The sequence below is a fragment of the Copadichromis virginalis genome, linkage group LG14, assembly GCF_057382275.1.
Source record: "Copadichromis virginalis isolate Kocher_CV1m ecotype Utaka linkage group LG14, C_Virginalis_male_GT1.1, whole genome shotgun sequence".
Lineage (NCBI taxonomy): Eukaryota > Metazoa > Chordata > Actinopteri > Cichliformes > Cichlidae > Copadichromis > Copadichromis virginalis.
Window position 1 is genome coordinate 18,885,751 of NC_140631.1, and position 23,221 is coordinate 18,908,971.

The 23,221-nt window shown below is 42.2% G+C and overlaps 1 protein-coding gene across 9 annotated transcripts in view; it reads right to left on the minus strand.

Annotated features, from left to right (window-relative positions):
* gramd1bb (GRAM domain containing 1Bb) overlaps positions 1-23,221 on the minus strand; it is a 112,563-nt gene that overhangs the window by 8,344 nt on the left and 80,998 nt on the right. For 5 of the 9 annotated variants that reach the window (XM_085429747.1, XM_085429752.1, XM_085429751.1 and 2 more), the window contains 9 exons: positions 13,769-13,979; positions 11,974-11,994; positions 8,687-8,707; positions 7,998-8,021; positions 2,692-2,776; positions 2,101-2,204; positions 1,919-2,014; positions 1,074-1,154; positions 816-931 (listed from right to left, as the gene is read on the minus strand). In XM_085429747.1, the coding sequence (XP_085285873.1) occupies positions 816-931; positions 1,074-1,154; positions 1,919-2,014; positions 2,101-2,204; positions 2,692-2,776; positions 7,998-8,021; positions 8,687-8,707; positions 11,974-11,994; positions 13,769-13,979 (759 nt within the window). Of the gene's footprint in view, positions 1-815; positions 932-1,073; positions 1,155-1,918; positions 2,015-2,100; positions 2,205-2,691; positions 2,777-7,997; positions 8,022-8,686; positions 8,708-11,973; positions 11,995-13,768; positions 13,980-19,857; positions 19,918-23,221 lie in introns of those variants that run through there. The other 4 variants (XM_085429756.1, XM_085429748.1, XM_085429749.1 and 1 more) reach the window with 4 other exon arrangements.

Below are 23,221 nucleotides of genomic sequence, written 5' to 3' on the forward strand. Positions count from 1 at the left end.
CAAGAGATTTCTAATTTCTGCTTATCTGTCACAGGTAATTCCCGTGTTATCAGAGGCTGCTGACTTGACCCCGTTCAATCACAAACTGATAGCAGAGTGAGTCCTTTTTATTGACATTTTATTGTCAACTTGACACACCCAGATGGCTACTGATTGCGAGCATGACCTTGTCACTGTCTATGAATCAACCACTGCAAAGGCAGCATGGTTTGTGGTTTTATGTAGGAATGTTTTTCACGCTGGCCAATCAAAGGAACTAGCTAACATGAGGGGAGTGCTATTGTTTCTGTATGTTTATATTATGTCACATGTTTGTGTCATGTCACACCGTCACGGGTTCATGTGCTTCTATGTTGCAGAGGTAGGTGATGAGTTCTCGAATGAACGACTTGTTCAAATACATTTTTTGGCTCTTCTGAGCACAGTGAGCCAAGTGCCATTTATTTACATTATGTCATAAGGAACACAGACACCTCCACCCAAAACTGATGAGCTCAACACAAAAAGATCGAGATCGATAACTAGCACTAGGGGAGAAACATGTAAACTTGATTTTGAGGCAAACTGTCTCTTATGTGTATGTAGACATGTTCGCAACAAAGCCTTTAGCCTTCACTGTGAGTGCATTGTAGAATAAAAGCATTCAAACCGTGACTGTATTAATAGTACATCGGCACAGAAAATACTCAGTATTTACTGGCTCTGGCTCATGTTGGCCGGAATAATTATTTTCTAATTTGGGAAATTAGGCAACCAAATGACAATATTTATAGTGGTAGCCATAGTAACTGATGCAGCACCATAGCCAGACATACCCCATGGTGTTAAAGTCATCATCGGGAGGAACGTAGTCCTCGTCGTCACTGGTCAGGCCGAGCTCGTTGCCATAGCACTGATGAACAAAGTGCCAGAGCTCTTTGGGGCACAGAGGCTGCAGAAGATCAACAAACCAGTTATAAGGAACGAAGAGAGTGAGGAGGGAACCATGCAGCAATTTGTTGTTGTCATCCCATGTGTGGCAAAATAAAAAAAATATAGACCAAAGCATAAAGTCACAAATTGGATTTGCTGACCTTGTCGAGCAGCGCATTCTGCCACAGTCTAAACATCATCATGTACGTCCTGTCCCTGGCTCCGAACGAGGTGAAGAAGTGCTGCAGAGAATAAAACGCGATCTCGTATTAGCCGACATGGAACTAAAATAACACCATAAATAAAGGAATTTGCATCATGTACAAAGACATGCAAATAGAAAAAAAGGGAAGAGAGTCAGTTCTGGGAGATTAAATAAGTGGGAACTAAAAAGTAACAAAATACAAAATGAAAGGGAGAAATAATTTTGTAAATTAGTTGAAATAAATGAAAATAAAAACTAAAGCACATATTTCTGACACATTTACGGGTGCCCTCCATAATGTTTGAGGAAAAAGACGCAATTTTGTAGTTTTGCTTCTGCACACCACCACCCCACAGTGGGCTGTAAATCAAACATTTAATGTGTGATTCTAATGCAGACTTTCAGCTTCAATTCAGATTTTTTTTCCCAAGAAAGTATAGGGACTAGAAAGTTACTGAAACCTCTTTAATTTGCAGCTTGTTTGCTTGTGTCATTTGCTTGCAGTTTTGCATTTAATAACTAAAAAAACGCCTCTGTTTGACTGAGATCAGATGACTGACTGGGCCATAGAAGAATATCCTGTTGTTTTTCCTTAAGAAACTCTTGGTTTGCACTCCCGGGGTGCTTTATCTCATCATCCATTTGTAGCTGTCTGATCAGTTTGGCAGTATTTGGCTGAATCTGAGCAGAGAGCACAGCTCTGTAAACTTCACACTTCATCTTTGTGCTTCTATCAGCAGCCACATCATCAATAAACACTGACATGTACACACTGAAAACAAAGTCTTGCGTATCCCTTACCTTCTCAGTGTCCGTGCAGACCTGGATGGCATTGGGAATGAGCCGGGCGGTCTTCTCCTTTGTCATTGAGCAGATGTCCTTTAGCCGCACCGTCAGCTTTAAACAAACACACAAATGTACACCATTACTTACACACACACACCCAATACTGCCAGAAAGAATGCACAGAAGTGCAGCAATACCAGCGTTTCCCAGCGGAAGATGTTGCTATAGAAACAGATCCAGTTCTCAGAGAGGTAGAGTCGTCCCTGCAGGAGGATGTCCCGCTGAAGAGCACAGGAGTAGTCTGCAACATGGATGAGTCATGAAATCAGACATGATGGAAAATGAGAAAAAAGACGGCACAGGAACTGCACCATGTAGCACAGAAACAACAACAACAAATAGGACACAAAACTGACCATTTCAGCAAGTTCGAGTCAAGTTCACATGCAGTTTGATTTAGTCGGAAGCATTTACAACAATGACTGTACTCATAGGAACACTGAGAAACTCTCAACAACAAATGAGCGAAACTTGTGTTCACATTACGTGTTCACATGAGTGCCCGAAAAGGAAAAGGTCTCCTCAAACGATGACACTAAGGCCTCTGAAGACCGTGGGATTTATTTTACTCAGTGACAAAAATCGACACATATTTACAGTCATGCCATGATGTCAGCCGGTGGGAATATCCCGTACTTGTCTGCTCCGGAAGGATTAATCATTTTCTAATTACTACCAAGCTGGCTGCACCCTGCCAGTACTCAGATGGCCTCAGTGTGTACACTCACCCACAATGAGTCTCTCTGTGTCAGGGAGCTGCTTGAAGAGTTTCCTAAAGTCCTCATTGCGCTGCTTGTATGTCGGGCTCAGCACCTGCAGTGACAGGCAGAGTCAGAAACCACACACACACAAACAAACACACACTCGCATCCTCATGCTCTGTTCACAAGTGTTGCCTCTGTCACACAGCCTGGGTTACTTGTTTCCACGAGCATGTGAGATAACCTTGTTAAAACCACCCACAGGTTTGATCGGTATGTCCGCTTTACTTTAATCATGCCGTGACTTTCATCCTGTGGGGGATTTTCACAGTTACTGCAAATGGAAATACAGAGTACGGCAAGCAGAGGTACGTAGCCCGAGATATCTGAAAGGACGCATCATAACCGATTTAAAGCGCAATACAAGGAAAGAATCAGCCCAGTGCAAATCATTCAAAACACATGCTGCCATGACTGGTATTTATGGGTCAGGATATCCTATTTGCATTACAGGGCGACATATTTCTGACAGTGAGGCTTTTGTTGGATCATCGATGAAATCTCAAGTGTAAACAAGCAGACAGTGTTGGCTTATTAGGATCAAACGGGAAGCATATTCTGTTTCATATGACCAGTATTTTTCTTTATGCTTGGCTTCAGCTGACTAGATTAGCCTGTGATATATCTCCAAATGTGTACCAGAGGGAAGGCTCTCACTGTCCGTGCCAGATGCTTTCCTTCAACAGGAAAACTTCAGGAAAACATAACAGCAACAAGAGTTAAGCAGAAAGAAAAGAAAATACATATTCCTTTTGATCGAGGCTCAAGGGAGAAGTCTAAAGCCAAAAAACTGAAAGTGTTCTTAAAAAAAATCATGCCGTTCTCTGCAGACATCATCATGTTTCCATTTTTTAAAACAACCCTAGAAACAACCTCCGCTGTTGACAAATGAAATCACTCACATAGTAACTGGACAATCATGCCAAACAACAGGCCTATGTGAGCTCAAGAAGATTTCAAATAGCAAAGACTCACAGCCAAACCACTTGTTTGAATTATTGGTGGGGATTTACCACAGAACTACGCTCACAGCAGCATGCACAGCACACAAAGTTCCCTAAAAAAGCCCTCTGGGCGATCCTCTGTTTTGCCACTTCAAGGTTACATTTTCATTTTTCAACGCTTCTCCCCGTGATGTTTTCAGCTTACGAGCTGGGGTCGACTTACAGCAGGAATCTCCTCACTGTCCCACTCGGGGTCTTGAAGGTCTGAGGCAGCCCAGCCCCACTCCCAACCCCATTCCCCTCTAGCTGGACCCTGCAGAACCCACAATGCCAACGCCTCATCCAGCTCCAGCATGGCCTCCCAGTCAGACAGCGTACAGTCCTCATCCAGTTCCATATTCAGGGCGCCAGATCCTTTTTGCTGCCTGGATGGAAACAAGTTTTCCAAAAATGCGCCCCAGTGGGCTCGTCTCACAGCCGACTTGACTTGTCACTTCGAGAAAAGTTGGGAAAATAAGAGAAGCCAGACAATGTGTGCAGCAGTTTGAAGCTGTAGTATCCGCGCTCCCCTCCTCCTCTTGGGTGCTGCTCCCTTTCAACACTGAGCAGTGGACACAACGCACTCCAGCCACATGATTCCTGTCTCACTCTGTCTTTCTGTGCCTCTCTCTCGCTTCCTTTCACGCAGACAGGGAGAGGAGTTACGGCCGTTGCCCTCTAGTAACCCCAGCCAACAAGTCCTTTATTATCACGCCAGTAGCCTTTTCCTTTTTTCTGCTTACTCCTCCTCGTAAGTGTGCAAGCAGAGCATGAGTGTGTGTGTGTGTGTGTGTGTGTATTGCTGTCCAGGTCTGAGTGCCTGATAATTACTCTGTTTATGACCAGCAAAGAATGAGGTGAGTTTACTCTGCAGACTGGAGGATTAATATAAACAAAGATGTAGCTGTAGGGGAAAAAAGTAGGACTGAATAAAGGGAAAAAAAGCCAAAGTATGTGTTGAGTCCGTCTTACAGTCTGAGCGAGTGATTGAGTTATAGAGAACAGATGTGAGCATAACCTCCAGTTACCTCTGGCTGCAAAACAACACCATCAATCTTGAAAGGAACTGCACCGGGTCGCAAGCCAGGGTTTAAATAGCAGAGCGAGGAGAATGAATAAATACGCGCTCGATAATTCTTTGCTCTTGGGCTTTTAACGTTTATTTTATGAATGAAAGGCCGCTGGAATCCAAAGTACGAGTACTGAACGTGCTGAACGCCGGCGATTTCAAGAAACTGCAAGTATGGAGTGGTTCCTTCCTGCCTTGGTATTGAGGTCATTCATGCACTCCTGACACCTGATCCCCCTCTGCTACTTTCAGTGGGCGAGAAGGATGGAGAGCTTCTACTTCAGCAGCACTTAAAATCGATAGATTTTCTTAACAAAAAAAATGCTTCGGCGCTCAAAAACGTGGGCGCAGTTATGGAGGTCTGACTGGTGAGCAAAACAAAAAACAAACAGAGAGAAAAAAAAACAAAACACAAAACAAGTGTAACTGTGGCTTGGATTTTCATTGCTCTAAGCAAATTTATAAGTCATATTTGGGCACTGGAATCCAGCCACGAGTCCCATCTTTGCGTAAGTTGAGGAAGCAGAAAGAAAAATATCACAGGCTTCTTGGAAAACATGCCTTTACATCATGAGCATGAAACTTAATGAAGGTTCATTGTGGTATTTCCGTGTATTCGTGTCGATTTTGTAGCTTTATAGCTTAAGGAAAGAAAGAGTTCATTGACTTGACTGTGACTTTGCATGCAGAGTTCAGGCGGCACAGTGACGCCTAGGACGAACGGGGTATAAAGTGGAACTACCAACACACAGCGTGTATCGATCTGGTTAACTATTAACATGCTGGACAAACAGTAGGGGATGGAGGAGACTGGTACTGCAAACCTGGGTGGGGTTTTATGCTGTGTACCGGAGGAGTGTGTTTATCCTATTAACAATAAACTCTCTATTTTATTACCGCTGTTGTTCATTTTATGGAAAGTTGGTCTCCATGCACTAAACTCATGCACTGTCTACTGTCCAGATATCTCTTATCTTGCTGTTTATTGCTTGTTTTCTCTTTTCCTGCCAACTTCCTGGAGGCCACACATTTGTGTAGATGCAAAGCGAATAAGAAAACGCAGTTATGCTGCTCCTAAGAAAGTGAGGTGACCGTGCCTACCTCGTACGGGCTCGCGTTAGGAAAGGTGGATGTTTAGTCACTGTAGTTTCGAAGTCGTGGCCGATCGCTACTGCCACGTAGACGTGCACACACACACATGCACACAGTGTCTGACAAGCAGGCGCATAAATGCTACAACACCTACGTGTCAGAACCAAGTGAACTGAAAAAGGATCTGTTAGACACACGTTTCTCCGGCTGATTGAGCTTTAGTAAAAACACATGTGTGTAAAGATTAGTGTACAAGATGTCAGGAAGGTAGCCCCGATGCTGAGCAGTTAATTCAATTCACCATTATGAATCAGCTGTGATGGTGAATTTCACCCCGATTCAAATTGTCAGCGGGGTTTGAAGAGAACATTGTAATGCCAATTCTGAATCTTCATATTAAGGGATTACTCCATAAACATTTCTTATTTTCAGGCTTTTCCTCCCTGTTTGAGGCTCGGAGACCTGAGGCCAGCTATCCTGTTGAAGTTGTCTCACATACACACTCTATGTAGTTTTAGTCTTGAGCCAACGCAACTTCGAAATAACAACAACGTGAACTTCTTACTCTTAAGAAGTTGACGAAGCTACAAAGACTGACTGGCTTGTTTGGGTGCAACTCTTAGCTTGATGTGCTTAATGTGAGTTAATGCTGGAAAGCTTCATCCCTGCATCACATGTGCTGATTTAAATTTGATGGCTCAAGTCTTCTCTGTATGTCAAAACAAAATACTATTTTTAACTTGTAAGCCACAGTAGATTTGTCTTTTGTGTCCATAGCATTTACTCATCACCAAACATTTCAGTCTTATTTAAAGACTAAATAATTTCCTTTCAACATCTGGGTGCTGTAAGCTAATGCATATATTTATATGCAGTATATGTGTGGACTGTTTTCAGCTGCAGAACTGATACAGACAGCAGGCTTGTAGTACAAAGGGACTCGAAGGAGCATGCATGTAAACAGTTGTGACCGTGTTCAGGGTAAAAACACGGCACGCAGTGCTTCCGCTGACAAAAATGCAGATCTGCAAGACAAAGGAACAAGAAAACGTGGCAATTAATGAGCAGGGTGGCTTCACTGTTAAGTTTGGCCTTTTACAGAGATTTGTTGACAGCAACATAATCTGGAGGTAAGGGCAGATTATCCTGCCATCTTGTACACGACAAGTTCACTGTGCTGGTAGCCGGCAGTATATCATCTGTAAGTATGACAGTGACATCTGTGAGAGATTATCAGTGCAGTCCAGTGGTTTGCAAACTATAATGTCTATTTTCTGGTAATTTTATTGAAATAAAACTAATAATAATAGCATCAGGAAACGCTCATGCGTCTGCCTCCTCTGCTTAAACTGTAATAATTTAAGTTAATGTGGCTCCTTCCCCTGTGGTGCCTCTATTCTCCACCAGGGGGCCCACCCCACAGTTTGAGAACCACAGGACGGCACTTACAGCAGTGATTATCACTTGTTACGGGTCTGTTCCAGATAGTAGGTCAGTAGAGGAAATGAAATGGGTTTATTACAGCTGAGTGCATTAGCGAAGTATTGAAAAGCTTTCAGAATCCTTTTTCATGTTTCAGCTATGTTTAGTTAGGGCCTTGTGTTTCTACTTGTTTTAATGCCAGACCAAGTGCCCGTGCTTATCAGGACGCAGGAAAGAGAGCTGGGCAGGAGGAAAACGTGCCACAACCTAAAGCACCATGCTTCATTCCCATGGCGCATTCAGAAGCCCTTGTGATGGTTTACTGAGCTGCTTAGTACAGTGAGGAACTCAGTGTGCTACCACCTGTTGCACGCCAGAAATAGAAATTCACTTGTGCTCACAGGTCCACGTGTAAAATGCAAACCCTTTGAACACTGTTACTGCTACGAAAGAATAATTGTGCTGTACGATTCTTCTACACTGTGTTGAAAACACAATATGGAAGATCTTGTTTTGAGCTTTATCATGACAGCACAGTGCTTTCTATTTCAGCGTGTCACTTGCTGGCGGTAGCAACGCTGAGTGCTGAGGGAAGGCAATGGAATGAGAAACAGGCAGGAGGGATATCAAAAAATCCCACCAGTCTGAGAGCAAGAGAGACAAGTCAAAGATAATCAGGGCTGGACAAAAATACAAGTCATGCTTACTCTCAGGATGTGTTGTCTTTCATGCTGGGGAGAGAGGGGCAGAGTGTACACACAGGGAATAAAAGAAAGGAAATAAACCAACAGAAGAAATAAAAGGAGCACAAAATGGGGGGGGAAAATCCAATAAAGACCCTTCTGTAGAAACTATGTTCTCACTTATTAGTGGTTAAATCCACTTAAACCCACACAGCTGGCAACCTTTTTGTTTAAAAAAAAAAAGGGTTTAAAATATTTGTTAAGTGGATGTTCAGTGGCGATCTACAAAGAGAACCATGGTTAGGAAAATAGTGTTAGCACACCACCTTGTGGTGAAAACACAGAACTGCAACAATCTGCGTCGATTCTATACTGTGTGATACCAGTCAAATATGTGGGCATATTAGTCAAATCTTGCACTGCAGTGCTGAAGGATTGTTGTCTTGCTTGCTGCATCAAAGGCCCACTTGCTGCTATTTTAAGCCTCCTGCTAATCCCTTCCTGCAGGACCAGTAACGCACACTAGTGGTTCAGTGCTCCAGTAAACAAGGTCAAGGACAACAGACCTTTCAGCTCCTAAGCAGTGTTAGCAACTAAACCAACACTTTCAGGTGTCACAAACATGACATGAAGACACCCCAGCACACAAACACAAACACACGCGCACACACACACACACACAGACAGAAGGAGATAAAGAAGGCGTGACTTACGTTGTACCAGCTTTGGCTCTTCTGTGGAAAGAGAAAAAGAGGAAAAGCATTTAACTCCGTGGAACTAGTGAACAGTGCAGCAGGCTTGAAGGCTTATGCAGATACACACGATCAATCACCTTTTTAATACCCAGATCCATCAGAAGTAAAACAACAATTTCTTAACAGCAGAATTCCCCACACTATTTAAATAATGTACTCTATCCTGAACATGGAAACGATGGAGGGTTAAATTATCTTCCAGTCCACTTACGTAAGCACCCAGACAGACATGTCTACTTATCAATCAAATATAGGACTTTTCCCCAAATCTTCCAAGGAAGACCTGCTTCCTGTGTTGGTGGAACTGAAAGTAATTTAATTCTAAAGCATGTTGCGTGCTGCATTCGCTGACTGGATATACTATGTTTGTATTTCAAAATACCTTTACAACAAGACGTACATCGATATGTCTTCAAAAATCATCACATTGCCTGCGTGGAGTTTATTTTTTAAAGAAAATGTGAAAATTAATTCACCTTTGTAGTTTAGTGATGATATTTAAATGAGCTGTAATGGGTGTGAAACGTGTCACTGGTGATTTTCTATAATTTGTTCTTTTGAGGTCTCTTCTTAGACAAACAATCACGTCTGTTGCGGTTTTACAGCAGCAGAGGGCAGCAGAGGTGCGGCCTAATAAGATTCACAATTCCATTCACATAAACACGCTTTCAACTCTAACAGTCTAAATGCAAAAAGTCCCACAGAGGGAACATGCAGGTGATCATTCAAAGGGGAGAACAAAGAAGAGGGAAGAAGACGGGGACTAAAGAGGAGAAAGTGCATCATACAGCATGTGTCTGGCAGCAGAGGGATGATTGACAAAGAAATATTATATTAATAAAAGAACAAAAAAAACCCCAAACTGACACAGTAAGTTAAATCTGATGTGAATAACAGACTTTGCGGATAATCCAGATTGAGTTTTGGCAAGAACACAGAAAAAAAAGTCGATGATATTGATTGTGACGGTGTAGCTGAAGAGTGAGTCATATGTTTCGTATTACACTTTGACTTGGCAGCTTTAGAAATTGCCACAAAACACAAATCATGGACTGAATGAAGCCCTAAATATTGCAAAACTGTAATTTTAAAACACAGAAATATTTAGTTTGTTTGTTTTCTGTTCAACAGGGTTTGCTGCTTTTCTGGTGTGCGCAGCGTCAGCTAGCATTTAGCTGCAGAAGCGGGCTCAAGGCTGTGATGATAGCTGGGCCAATGTGCGCTACTCTGATCTGAAGGTGACAGAGAGAAATGACTCAGAGTCCACTGTCTGGACAAGGTGTGCATGTATGCATGTGCCACTGTGTTTGACTTCCTGTGACTACATAAGAGGAGGGGAAGATTTCTTGGTTTAAATTTTAGGACGTATTGTTTTAAAGAAATAGTTTTGTGTCGGGGCAAAAGAATTGGCTCGAATAATAATATTTTGTCATTTACAGTGCTGACAATCACTATAGTGGAATCAGTCTTCTGATTAAGCCGGGCTGATTATTTAACATTTCAGAATGAAATCAGGATCCTTTCGCATTGAGTCAGAGGGTGGGGGCGCACTGGAAAGGACAAGAGGGACAGGAACTAGAAATCCATCTCTATATGATGGGTAAGTGGAGGCCTAAGGGACTCAATGGGAGGCAGAAGGGATTGTGAATGGGTCAAATGAAAACAAGAAGAAATGCTTACTTTAATCAGGTTTAGCCTGTCATACTGAAAGAAAATTAAAGAGAAACAAAAATGTCAACTAAAGCAATGAGCAACGTAAACACTGACAGGAATGGATACACTGATATCGTAAGCGCCTGTGGCTCAAGTACAACTCTGAAATAACACTGCCAATACCGATGTAACAGCGTCAGAGGGCTGACTGAGTGGTTAGGTTAGCCTCTCCATCTAGCTGGATATGTTACATTAGATGCCTGATTGATTATTATTATTACATCAGGACTGCCGTTTATGCCGTTTTGCATAGAGGCACGGCGCATACGTTTCTTCTACCAAATGCATCTTTGATTTGTGCATCATTAGGGTTGGGGCGATCGAGCTCACGTTGCTTGGACCTAATGCCATTGCTGAGGTCATGTGACCACTGCAGGCCACAGAGGCTCGTGTATATATGTATACATACACATATATTATATATATATCTATATATATGGGAGATATTGCAAAAGAGTTAGGGTGGGGGTGGAGAGGGTTCGAACTGTGGCACATAAAAGGAGAGTCATATGATCAATTAGGATCTATGTGTGTGCACTAAACTGATTGTGTGACTGCGCAGCAGCAAACAGAGCATCAGGAGGGCTCTCTTCACACCGACCTCCAATTTACTGACTCACTCTCCCATTTTTGCGTCTTTCTATTCATTTATGGTAAAAAAAAAATTAGCTTTTTAATCGCATCCTATAGCCTGAGTCACTGTATAGCCAAGCCATAAATTGAATGACTGACATGAAAAACACTGCGACAAGTAGCAAACTAGATGATGGGGCTACAGTATAGCTGATGCGCCAAAACGTGACCGCAGTCTGGAGAATTTTGGGGCCTGTGGTGCAAAAAAAAATTTATTAATTAAATATAAAAAAAAAATAAGATAAATTTGTTTCATGTGATGACAGAAAGGCTGCTTAAATAAAGATCCGGTCCTGCTGCTCTGGACTAGGATGCTGGCAGTATTTTAAAGAGTTCATCCTTCTACAGCAAGGGAATTACAGTACACAGCATAACAGATATAAAGCACTCATTACCGCAGTGTAATAGCGAGATAAGTTTGTAAAGAGAGTTCCAGGACAAAGGCCCAAGCAGGGAACAGGAAGAGGAGGTGAGGAAGGAATTTGGACAATTATTTGCAATATTTATTTATCTATTTAGTGAATTTCTCTACATCTGAATAGGAAAAAAACAACAACAAATAATCCTGATGTGACATTTCTGTAGAAATTCATGTCATATAAAACCACCAGAAAGGGAAAGGAAGGAAAGAGGAAAAGGAAAGGAAGTGAGTAAGGTTGCGTAGGGTTATTGGTATTGCAAAAAACGTCCATCTGCTGTGATGAAGGGTGCAGATGGGGATCGCAACGGCTGCAGTGTGCACAAGGGGGCAAGCCGGGTTTCAGGGGGAAGCATTCGAAAAACAGGAATGTTGTTTTTTGGGGGGATTTTTCACAGTGTAGCTCACAAGACAGGAGGTGTTGCAGAGGGGAAGTGGGCACGGAAATATTAGAAGAACAGAAAAAAAGAGTAATGCTTACTTTGGAAAGACGCTTGTGAGACTAGCATGCAATCAGGAGAAGAACAAAGAACAAAAAAATCAGATAGAAAAATGAAACCCCAAAAACGAAACAAACTGCAAGAAGAAACAGCTGACAGTACCAACAGAAGAGCTGAACAGTCTTTATCAGATGGTATGTATTATCATTATGGCATGTAGCAGCAGCAGCAGCAGCGAAGAGAGAGACGGCGTGCACAGTGTGATGTGGAGAAATGAAAACGATCTCAAAAACCCAACGGAGATCAGCGGAGACGGATGAGGCAAAGGCAAAAAAGGAGATGGAGTGTGATGGCTTGCATCTTCTGTGAGAATACCTGACTTTCAAAGATTTAAATTCGCTTGTGACGAGAAATGCTGATGAGAACTCAGATAGATCCAAAAAAGAAAACGCTGCAACACTTGAAAGCTACACAGAGAACATGCTCAGCGCAAGAAATCCTAATCTCTGATTTGAAACCATTGTTTACATTTTACATTTGTCAATGTAAGTCATTTCCTGGATTAATTTTGTTGTTTAGCAAGCTAAAACAGGTACAATATAAAACTTTACTGATTCTTTAATCTTTTATTGTAAAATTAGTGAAAAAATGTGTGTTCAGGAGGAATAGAGAGAATAGTGTTATCTGTTCAGATTGGTTTTGGAGGGGTGGAGTGATAGTTACAGATCATCAGGCACCTACCAAGTCAATAACCGATCCTAACACGTGCGTCACTACACTAGAGAATAACTAAAGCCGGGCCAACACTGACGTGTTAGTGCAGCCACAGTTACACAGCTGGATCACAAGAGTTAAAATATCAACACGACTGTCAGAGAGTCAGGAGGACTAATTTAGAAGATGAAAAAATGTAATGCAACACATCAAGACTAAAATCACAGAGGAAATCCAAAGCATGGCAGGTAGTTGCTAACCTCATTTTGGTGCCCTCCTATTGATTTATGTCTGTTTCCTACACGATTATATTCTTGCTGAGTAAGCGTTCACGTTATAAAACCAAATCTTCTCCAGAGTCCTGAAATTCGTCTCCACCATCTTACTGTATTTGAGCCAAAGTGGAAACAACAACGTAAAAATGCACTCAACTGTAATTATGTGTATGCTTAGGTTTGAGGTTAAAGACAACATATTGTCAAAGCAGGTAACACTTTATGCTAAAGATCATTGTTAAATGGTGAATAGATAGCTAATAAACAGCTTACTTATTTTGAACAAACACATTATATTACATTATAATTAATAATGTTTAATAATTGGTTAAAATAAGCAGCGTCCCTGATAATGATTGACGCCCAGTCAAATCAGTTAGTGTACAAACTAATAATAACTATAATTATCAAACATAATCAATGATAATTCCTTCACACTGAAATAATTTTTTACTACAGTTTAATTAATTCTCAATGAATAATTTATTACTGAGGATTATTACTAAGTGTTCCACTTAGGCCTTATCCTGCCCGTCGCACCTTTATCTTTGTCTGTGATATTGACACCTGGTGTCCCACTGAAGCAGCTCTGTGTGACGCAAAGTGTTGTCGAGGTGTACGGGGGCCTCTCTTCCTGCAGTTCTGAGTGTTTTGGGTGGAAAGGACACACAGCTCAAAAAGGGCTGAGCGATGCTGAGAGCTGGATCCTCTGTTTTATCCGTTTTTTTGAATTTTTTTAATATGCCAGTGAAAGTGCACCGTGTTTCAGTCCGTATTGTATTTCCATCTGATCAGATTCCAGATGATGCATCGAGAAGATAAAAAGGCGAATCTCCCGTGTACTCACCTTTGAGTTCTTTCCCCCGCTTCGCGCCGACTGCACGGAGTACGTTCTCTGGACAACCTGCTCAGGCGTGGAGGGGGACTTGTCAGAGGAGTGGTCTGAACCCTTCTCCACCATGTTCTCACCCTCCTGGCTCTGTGGTGTGGGAGAGCGCGAGCGTTTACGCAGGACTGGTGAGCAGGCGGGCGTGCTCTTGTTTGAGTTACTGGCAGTGCTAAAAAAAAAACAAAGAAACAAACAAAAAAAAGAGAGAAAAAGAAGAGAATTCATTCCAATGTGATTTACCCTCACAACAAATATTAAGACAAACTGCTCTGCATGACAGCGCTGACCTACAGGTCAGTGTGGACAGCAGCACAGCACGTACACTGTTTGCTCAGCCTTACATCACTTGAGGCTTAATAGGCTTGAAGCACCATGTGCTAACATGGCTAATAATGGCCAAGCTAATACGGGAACTCAAAAACAACAACAACAACAAAAGCAGCAATGACGAAACGAAATGGCGTAAGCTACATCCACATAGTTATTAAGAAATCTTTAGAAAAAATATCAAATTTGAATGATCCTCACTGTGATATTTCACTATTTCTGTTGCATGCAGTCCCAGACCTTAACTGTGCACAAGGTTCCTATCTGCTAGGCTCTGTGATCCAGAACTAGACTATCTCAAACATCTCTGGTTGAGTAAGGAGCCTTCTTCTCCTAATGACAGAAGCTAACAAAAGGCCCTGTAAGTGATCTGTGTGACAGTGTGCCTGCCAGGCCTGGTTACTTGACATGGCATTATGCAAGCCATTACGTCAGTCGATGGCTGCTGTTAGTGGTCATGAATTACTGATCTACCGTTACATTTGGGACTTGGAGCCTTGAATCATAGAGAGCGGTGATGACAGCTTCTGTCTGACTGTCAGATGCTGCTGTACCAATGGCTGCTTGATTTTAAAAGACAAGGACATCACAGAGCCTTCACATCTGTTGACTCACTAAGATAAATAATGCACGCCTCTGACATCAATACATATGATTACCTAAAGTTCAGTTCTTTCAGTCGATGATCATTTTAAGTATAGTGCACATTGTGTATTCCTTAGTGACGCCATTAAGAATACATTTAAGGGAAAGCTGTCCTTAAAAGACATTAATTGTTAAATATTTAGAATTTTAAGTATACATTAATTTCTGCCAACAGTAAAGGACCACCACATGAGATTTTAGTGCAGAGCTACAGTTTAGCTTTCTAATGAGTATTTTTATTGCCTCTCACGCTCCCTCTTGTGCTTTTTGGCGTTTCATATTAACTTCTGGCGTTGTACATGCCAAGATGCATGCTATTAAAGTTTGCAGCTTGCTGATCTGATATGCACCGTGCAGTACGATCTCTGTCTCAGCCAGAAGATTTGTAGTTAAGTGCATATACGACACACCTGGAAGTTGGGGGACAATCAAGCAAATACTTTGATTTTAGCACAGGCAACACCCAACCCATAACCTGCTGAATTTCCGAATAAAGGATGACATACTAGATTAAAATCAGAACAGACAATGAAATTATGACATTGGTTATTCAGAACGACACCTGTGCTGCTTTTCTTTAAAGGTGAATGGGTGGTTTTGTAAGGTTATACATTTTTTATGATGTAAGCAGATTCTTGTCTGGGCTACAAAACACTGTGGGAAACCCTGTGGGCAACTGCACATGATGATAGGAGGATGGAGAATGGCACAAACTGTGGCACATGGCCGTAAGTGGTGGGGGCGGCTGTTGTGTTCCGTGCTGCTGGTGGACGTGTAAACCAACATGAAGCACAAAGGTGTTCAATGAACGTCTTTTATGTTTGGTCAGATAGAACATTTGTGTTTTGGGGACTTCTGGGAAGACATGATGGGCAGATTTCTATTTTTTATTACTGGGTTGGACGCAAACCCTCTTACTTAAATTTGGCCCTTAAAACTGTACTATGTGCTGGGTCTTCTTCAGTGTGTTTGAATTCCAGAACAAAAATATAGATAAAATTAAATACAAGACCCTTTTATATACTAGTTCCTCACTAATGTATCGTATTTGATCCATGACAAATTTAAGACAGATTACCATCATACGTTTTATTGTAATAGGCTGTGACACATGGTGAATTCCCAACTAGTTCACCCTATTCTAGTATTTTCTCAACAATTCATGTGAAAGCATAAATAAATCATGACTGAAACCACGTGTGTAAGACCAAGTGATGCACAAAAATACAATTTAAGATGAGCATCCTGTGCACCATGTGCCCCTTGACTGGGACAGGTGACTTATAATCAGAACAGCTGTCACCAATTACACAAATATCAACCAGAAAAGGTGCAAGTAGCGCACTGTACCAAACCTTAGAAGAGCACAGGTACATCAAATAGATGTATTAACAATATATATCAAAATACAATAGCTACAGAACTGGAATCTCATGGCAAACCAAACCTGCACCAAGACAGTCCACACTCTGTCATGTGTCTGTGTTCTCAATGATCTCATAACTGCAGACAAACACATTTTTGTGCAAATAATACAGATAAAACATACTGTTTTCGTGTCTTTGCATCCAAACAGAGCATTTTACTGTAAGACATAAAATCTCAGTCTGCACATTTGTTTGTTTCTTTGTCCGCCAACTCCAACACCTACATCGCCAGGAGCTGAGCGATAAAACCTGGCGCACGGGTGCATCTTAGGCTCCTTTAAGTTCTTTTCCATATCAGATATTATGATATCACCATGTTGCCTAGGAACCACCTAGCAATGGGCAACTTATATGAGCTGCTTTCAGTACTGAAGCACCTGCATCCTTTTATTTCATTATAAAGACATTTTATTTATGTCCACAAAACTTAATTTATACACCATCAGACACCTGATGGCTTCATTAAAAAATCTGCCAAATCCAACATAGGGAGCTACCCACTATGACAACCCCTTGTGAATAATTTGTATTACCCCATCAGGTTGCCTGGCAACCACCTAGCAATATGTAAAAATGACCCGTTTTTAGCATTTATGTGCCTGCGACATCTTATGCAAGCATCCTGTTGAATTAATTAAAAAATAAATAGCACAAATAGGCCAAAAATACTATAGCATGGGCATGTACTGGGTTCATGTCGTGTTATTTTGCATGTCACATCCTAGGCTGGTCACTCTCACTCTCACACTAGCAGGTCTGGACTAGTGCTGCAAGACTGGATGGAGTTCCCATCTGGTCCTATGAAGGTTAATTATACTAAAAGTCCAAATGCTTGGATACTACAATGTAGCTACAATGTAGCATCACCAAACAAAAATAGACAATACATAAAGATAATGGCTTCTATAAGGATTGCCTAAAGAGCATAATTCACGTGAATCCATGTTAAGTTTGAGAGATGTGGTGGGGTAACCAAAACTAGCAAATAGAAGAGATAACAAAAAAAGACGTGGCTCATCTCTTATAATGTCCCCGCATGCAAAACATGTACAGGGACCCCCACTTGTTGTTTTCAGTAATAGGAATGCACGAATCACCTCTCCCTTCCAGATACACGGCAGTAAACAATGGAAACACTGAAACCGTCATCAGCATATGAATGACTGAACCCAATCGGTCATTCACACAAGAGTTTGCTCTTTGAACCAGTGGGCTAAGTGTGGACAGAGTGAACATGCAGCCTTTGCTAGCCTGGAGAAGAGTGGACAAAAGCATCAGTCGCAACTGCTTTGTTCTTCACTCCCTCATGAAACACAACACTGAGACACAAAGCGAGGACCTGTCACAGCATTATCATTGGATGCTAGTATGTAGTGTGATTAATGTCAAACACAGAGTTCGGCAGTAGATTAATAGACAAGGCTCTTACAGTTATCACGTCATATGAAAATGCCGTATGTAACAGACATGACAAACACTGCAAACTTATATGCACTATTGGTTGTATTGGAGCTAAAATAGGGCAAGAGTCCCTACTGGGTCATAGGGTGGCAATGATAAAGTGGCCTGAAGGCTGCTGTGTACACTTATATTCAGTGACATATATACAGTATACACACAGAGAGAACTTCAAGAAATTTATCAGTTTAAAAAAAAAAACCCAAAAACATATCACTTGAAGCATTGCCTACTACAAAGCTCAAACACAGCTCTACTTTGAATGAAGATCGCTATAGCAACAGTGGACAGGATGGCTTAAATATTCAATGTGTGTGGCTAAATATACTCAAGTTCTGCAGTCAGAGAAGCCGTCTGAGCCGAAAATACAACAGGATGGTGATGTGACAGACAATACCTCACAACCCATCTGGGCACCGTCATTGTACATTTCATGATTAAGCAAGTGTTTGTGTCTTCAAACAAACAGCTGTCATTTAAACATTGATTATTCACATTGCATCTGAGAAAACTTGAAGGTACAAACACAACTTGGCCCCGGAAATGTTTGGATTTCGCCTCTGTATCCCAGCAAATGGAGTTGAAATGAACTGAGATCCAAGGGAAGCGCAGAGGCTCGGCTTTAATTCAAGAGACCTGATAAACTGTTACATTAATTGTTGAATAATTGCAGACTTTTTTAATGCTCAGACTCTTTTAAATGCAAGTGAAAACTCAAAACGTATTTTGTGGACACCTGCGGGCTATTTCTTTATTTCATTAAGCAGATAAGAGATCTGAAGAGGTCTTTTCTGCAGTTGCAGTTGTCAATGCAATGTTTCAATGCAATGTACATGAAGTAAATGGAGACTAGGATGCCTTATTCCTGTGCTTTTGTTGGTTCTGAGCAGTAGCTTGGACTGAGTCGAGCTAAGACTTGATGATACAACGAGATGAGTAACAAGATTTTTGTTGTCCAGTTTTAAAGTTTTGCCTAGTTACATAAAAAAAACCCCAGAGAACTGACTTCAAGGTGTTAATCACACAGGATCTTGACGTGCCAGCCATTCACAATAGGTCAAGTTCTTGTGCTCATAGTGAAAGAAAAAAGAAAAGAAAAGAAAGAGAAACAAGCTCGCTGTTTGCACCACTTTGTTACAGTCTTTTCTTTAAATAAGCTCTAAAGCCCTAAATCCAACCGGCTCAAGCTGTCCAAACGCTCAACTTCACAATAGAGCAGAGTTCCGGGCCTTTCCATGGGCCCCACTTGTTTTCACAGTTTTGCTGACCCTGGAAAATACCCATCTGGCATTGGTCCTTCAGCTCTGCTTGCTCCCAAAGGACCATGAGGAGCACCACGCTCGCTAGCAACCACTGCACATGCGCTCCCAGGAATGCGCGCATTGAGCACACAGGAGCAGAAGTAAACATGGGCATGCGCGTGGACGCACAGTATGTATGCCCACTAATCACACCAGGCACGTCACAGCTCGCTTTGTCTTGCCGAAACTGATACAAATAGTGACATCGCACACACAATCTACAAAACAATACAAAATAAACCACTTTGGTATTTAAATGCACCTGTGAAATGCACAGATTACATAACCAAAACCATTCTACCCCACCCATCCCTTTTTCCCCCTGCATATGCACAGTGACACTAACGCATGCATCACAGAATCCACCATACCCCTGATGAAAGACACGGCCCCTCAGCACCTCCTCACAGCAGCCCTCAAGGCAGCGACAGCCCTCGCTGGCCACCGTCACACACTCAAACACCACCATGTCCTCGCAGGCAGCTCCCAGTGATGAGCTGTTCACCCAGTGGATCATCCCACAAACTGCACACTGCACTTCTTTTCTCTCTCCGTGCAAAAGAAAAGGTAGCTGGAGAAAAACAAGGTGAGAGTGAGAGAGACAGAGAAAAAAAATGGAAGGAGGAGGCTGGGTGATTTCCTTCAGCAGGCTTAGAGCCACTGATCTTCCCCAGCCAGCTCTGATCTCCTAATAACCAGCTTACGTTGCCCTTAACACCACCTGCCAAAGAAGACGCATTGGTGGTCTGAGATGCAGCTCTCATCCTCCTAGGATTTTCCTTCTAAATAGAACGTGTTGATCCAAGCAGGGAAACTCATCATTATGCCGGCTCCGTGTCAGTCTGTCTGAATGCAGGCAGGTATGCAGGCAGTTGTTCCCAGAACTAACCTGCTTGTAGCCATGTAGGGAGCCACTCCGCAGCGCTCAGCCCCTTTCAATCAGCTTCATTCACGCAGCGGGAGCCTTAGATGAGGAACAGGAAGAAGGAGAGAGGAGGTGGATGAAGGGTGGGGAGGAGAGGAAAGAGGGATGAGGGATAAAGGGGAGGAGGGTGGACGAGTTCCGGAGCATGCCAGGAGGATGAGAGGTAAAGAAGGAGGAAGCAGACGCAGCAGAGCGAGCTAAAGGAAACATATTTTGTTCCCAACAGATGGAGAGAAGCCACCGAAGCCAGGATATCAGACCTAGTTCTTCTCTTTCTATCATGCGCTCGCCTCTCCTTTGTCAGATACGGGCTGATAAGCTCCCGTTCTCTCTTAGCAAGCTGCACTTTTCCGTTCCCCCTTTTTCTTCCTCTGCTCTCTCAGCCATTGGATCATCTGTCTGCTTATTGCCTCTCCTAGTATCCAAGCGAGGCTCTTCCTCTTGCGATCGCTGCTGCTGGGTCACAGAATTTCAGGGCTGCAGGCTGACAATAGATAGAAGAGAATGTGCGAGGCAGGCTAGAGCGAGAGCGGGTGAGAGACAGAGACGGAGCTAATGAGGAAAGAGATGGCTTTCACTTTGCATTCCATCTCTGCCCAGCGCCGGTGCACTGAGCCTGCTTCTTCCTCAATTATTCATGTGTTTCATGAATTGGAGGGGCTGACATCACCGGCATTCAGGTCACTTTACACTGGAAGCTCCTTCGAAATCGCATAATGAGCCACCCATTTCTCAGTGGTAAACACATTTCATGTTTCACACCCACACACATGCACAAAGCCACGGTGTTTTTTTTCTAATACTAGAAGTAACCCAAATTCATATATTTCAAAAAAATCATAGCTGCTGACGCTCCCTGTATGTGTCCAACAAATATTTAGGATTAACCTGCGATTCATCTGTGGAACTTTCACTCCATAGCTCCTAAAGCATTCTGTGTTTCCACTTTGTCTCATGGTCAAATGAATAAATAAAGATTAAAATAAGAAGCTGTATCATTGCTATCCATTTTAATGCAGATATACAAGCAGTTCACTTTGCATTGTAACACACGTGTGCGACGCCTGTCATTAGTCATTCCTGCTGTAGTGGAGAGTGCTTCCTGAACTTGATCTCACCTCTGATTGTTTTGCATTTTAAAGCAAAGAGTGCAGCAATAATCAAACATGCCCCTGAATATAAAAGGCATCGCTGATTTAAACGGTAAAAACACAAGATTACAAAAACAGATTGGCCTCTTATGGAGTTCACATGGCACAGCAGGAGAAGTGGATGTGTAAATAACAAAATAAACCATCCCTAAATCCCATTAAACTGATCACAGTGATGACTCATAGTCACACTAGTTCCATTTTCATACGGCCATTTTGCTACAGGGTGCTGCAGCATTCCTGTTTATCTCATGTGTTCATGTGTAGAAGGGCTCAGTCCCCTCCCTTCACCCAAGTCTGATGCTTCCAGGATCTAAGCTCACAAACTAGTCACAGGCTTCATAGACGTCACGACCTGCTCGAAATTTTAAAGCCTGTTTCTGTTATTTTTGTTGCATTTAGTTTTTATAGCAATGTTAAACTAATGTTGGTGCTTCCTACCTCTGCTTAGCATTAAATACTATCAGTACTGGACTTTCTTTTCCAGTTTCTAGTTTTTTAAACGTGCATACAGTATAACTGTATTTACGCTGGTGGGTTTGGGATTAGCGAACCATGTACCAATTAACCTAACCCCACTAACTGTGGGAGGAAGCCGGCCACGCAGCCAGGTGTCGGAATCGAATTCAGGACCTTCTTGGTGTGAGGCAACAGTGCGGACAATAATTACCTGATTACATTATTTTAAATAAACTGAAAATGGAAAAATATCTGAACACAAAATCACACAATCATTCACATGCCAGCTTTGTGAGCCATTAAAATTCTGTTGTTATCTATAACTTATCGAATTAGACATATTTACACCTTCATGTAAGTCAAACAGATGCAAGGTTTTGGCTATAGGACTGGAATGAAACCCTAATGAGGTACAACTGGTTTCTAATTATTATGGGTGAACCTGTTCTATGTGAAACCTAAAATGTTTGTTTATATTTACTACTTTATTAATTATTACTATGATTTACTTCTAACTGCACATTGTTGTGAGACTATAATAAGCTTGCAACAGCAGAAACCTGTCACATGCCACACATGCCAGGAAAAGTCATTTTAAGGTAATGAATTCACATTCACAGCCATTTACACATGCAGGCTATCGCAGTCAGTAATCACCTCTGTGTCTGTAAAAAGAAGCAAACTGAACCTTTAGCTGTGCTGCTGGAAAGACTTGACCCTGGGGCTGCAGCATTGCTGGCTGCCTCTGTGGGAGCGCTCAGCGGAGCTGTGCTGTGGAACAAAGGGAGCTGGTCCACTGAGCTGGACTACTGTGTGCCGTGATAAGCCCGCCCAGACTCACACCAACAAGTGACCTACTTAGAGAACCTCTGTTCTCATTGTTGTTGAACCCGGGGGATACACAGATGGTCAAATTGACCACACACTCACAGACATGGTAGTGTGTGGTGTTTACGTAGCTGCTCCTTTGCAGCTACGTAATGATGATTGACAGGTTTAAAAAACAATTCATTTGATTTCATACAGTTCATTTTGCTGATGATGTACGCAAAACACACCACAAACGTTAGAGGCTCCTATGATTTTTGAGAGGAAGGCGTGCTGTTTACAGAGTTGTCATGACGACACCAATGTGACGATGCCTCGCTGGGACGGAAATGTCTGTCAGCCTGACTGTGTCGGCCGTGCAGCTACCATGGCAGCCTGTCAAGCCATTCATGTGCACCGCTACTTGAAACGTTCCCAAGTCGAGGGAGAAGTAGAGAGCTGGAGGGTGGTGTGTTCGTGAGTCAGAAAGGGGGGGTGGGGGGTGCTGATGCAGTATTTAAACACGCTATTAGCAATCAAAAACATCCCAAGAGTTCAAGCTGATGATCGGTGTTTCCATTTGTTTTTTTTTTTACCAAATAAAGGAGACTGAAAGACTGACATAACACTTTCTGCATCAATGTACAGTGTGTCCACACAGTAAAAAAAAAAAACAACATGCGGGGCATTATATAGGTTACCTTTCCTAAAACTATTTCAATCTATTCCCACAAGCATAACTTTAGTCCCAGGCTTAATTAAAATGCTTAATTATCCTCTCTGTGAGACAACCTAACATAGGAAGGCCTGTAACAATTTTTGGGTTCTTATTGAAGCTGTCACCTCTGGGTACAGGGAGCTGTTTTAAACGCTGATATAATTAAACATGCCGAATTAAATTCCAAACCACA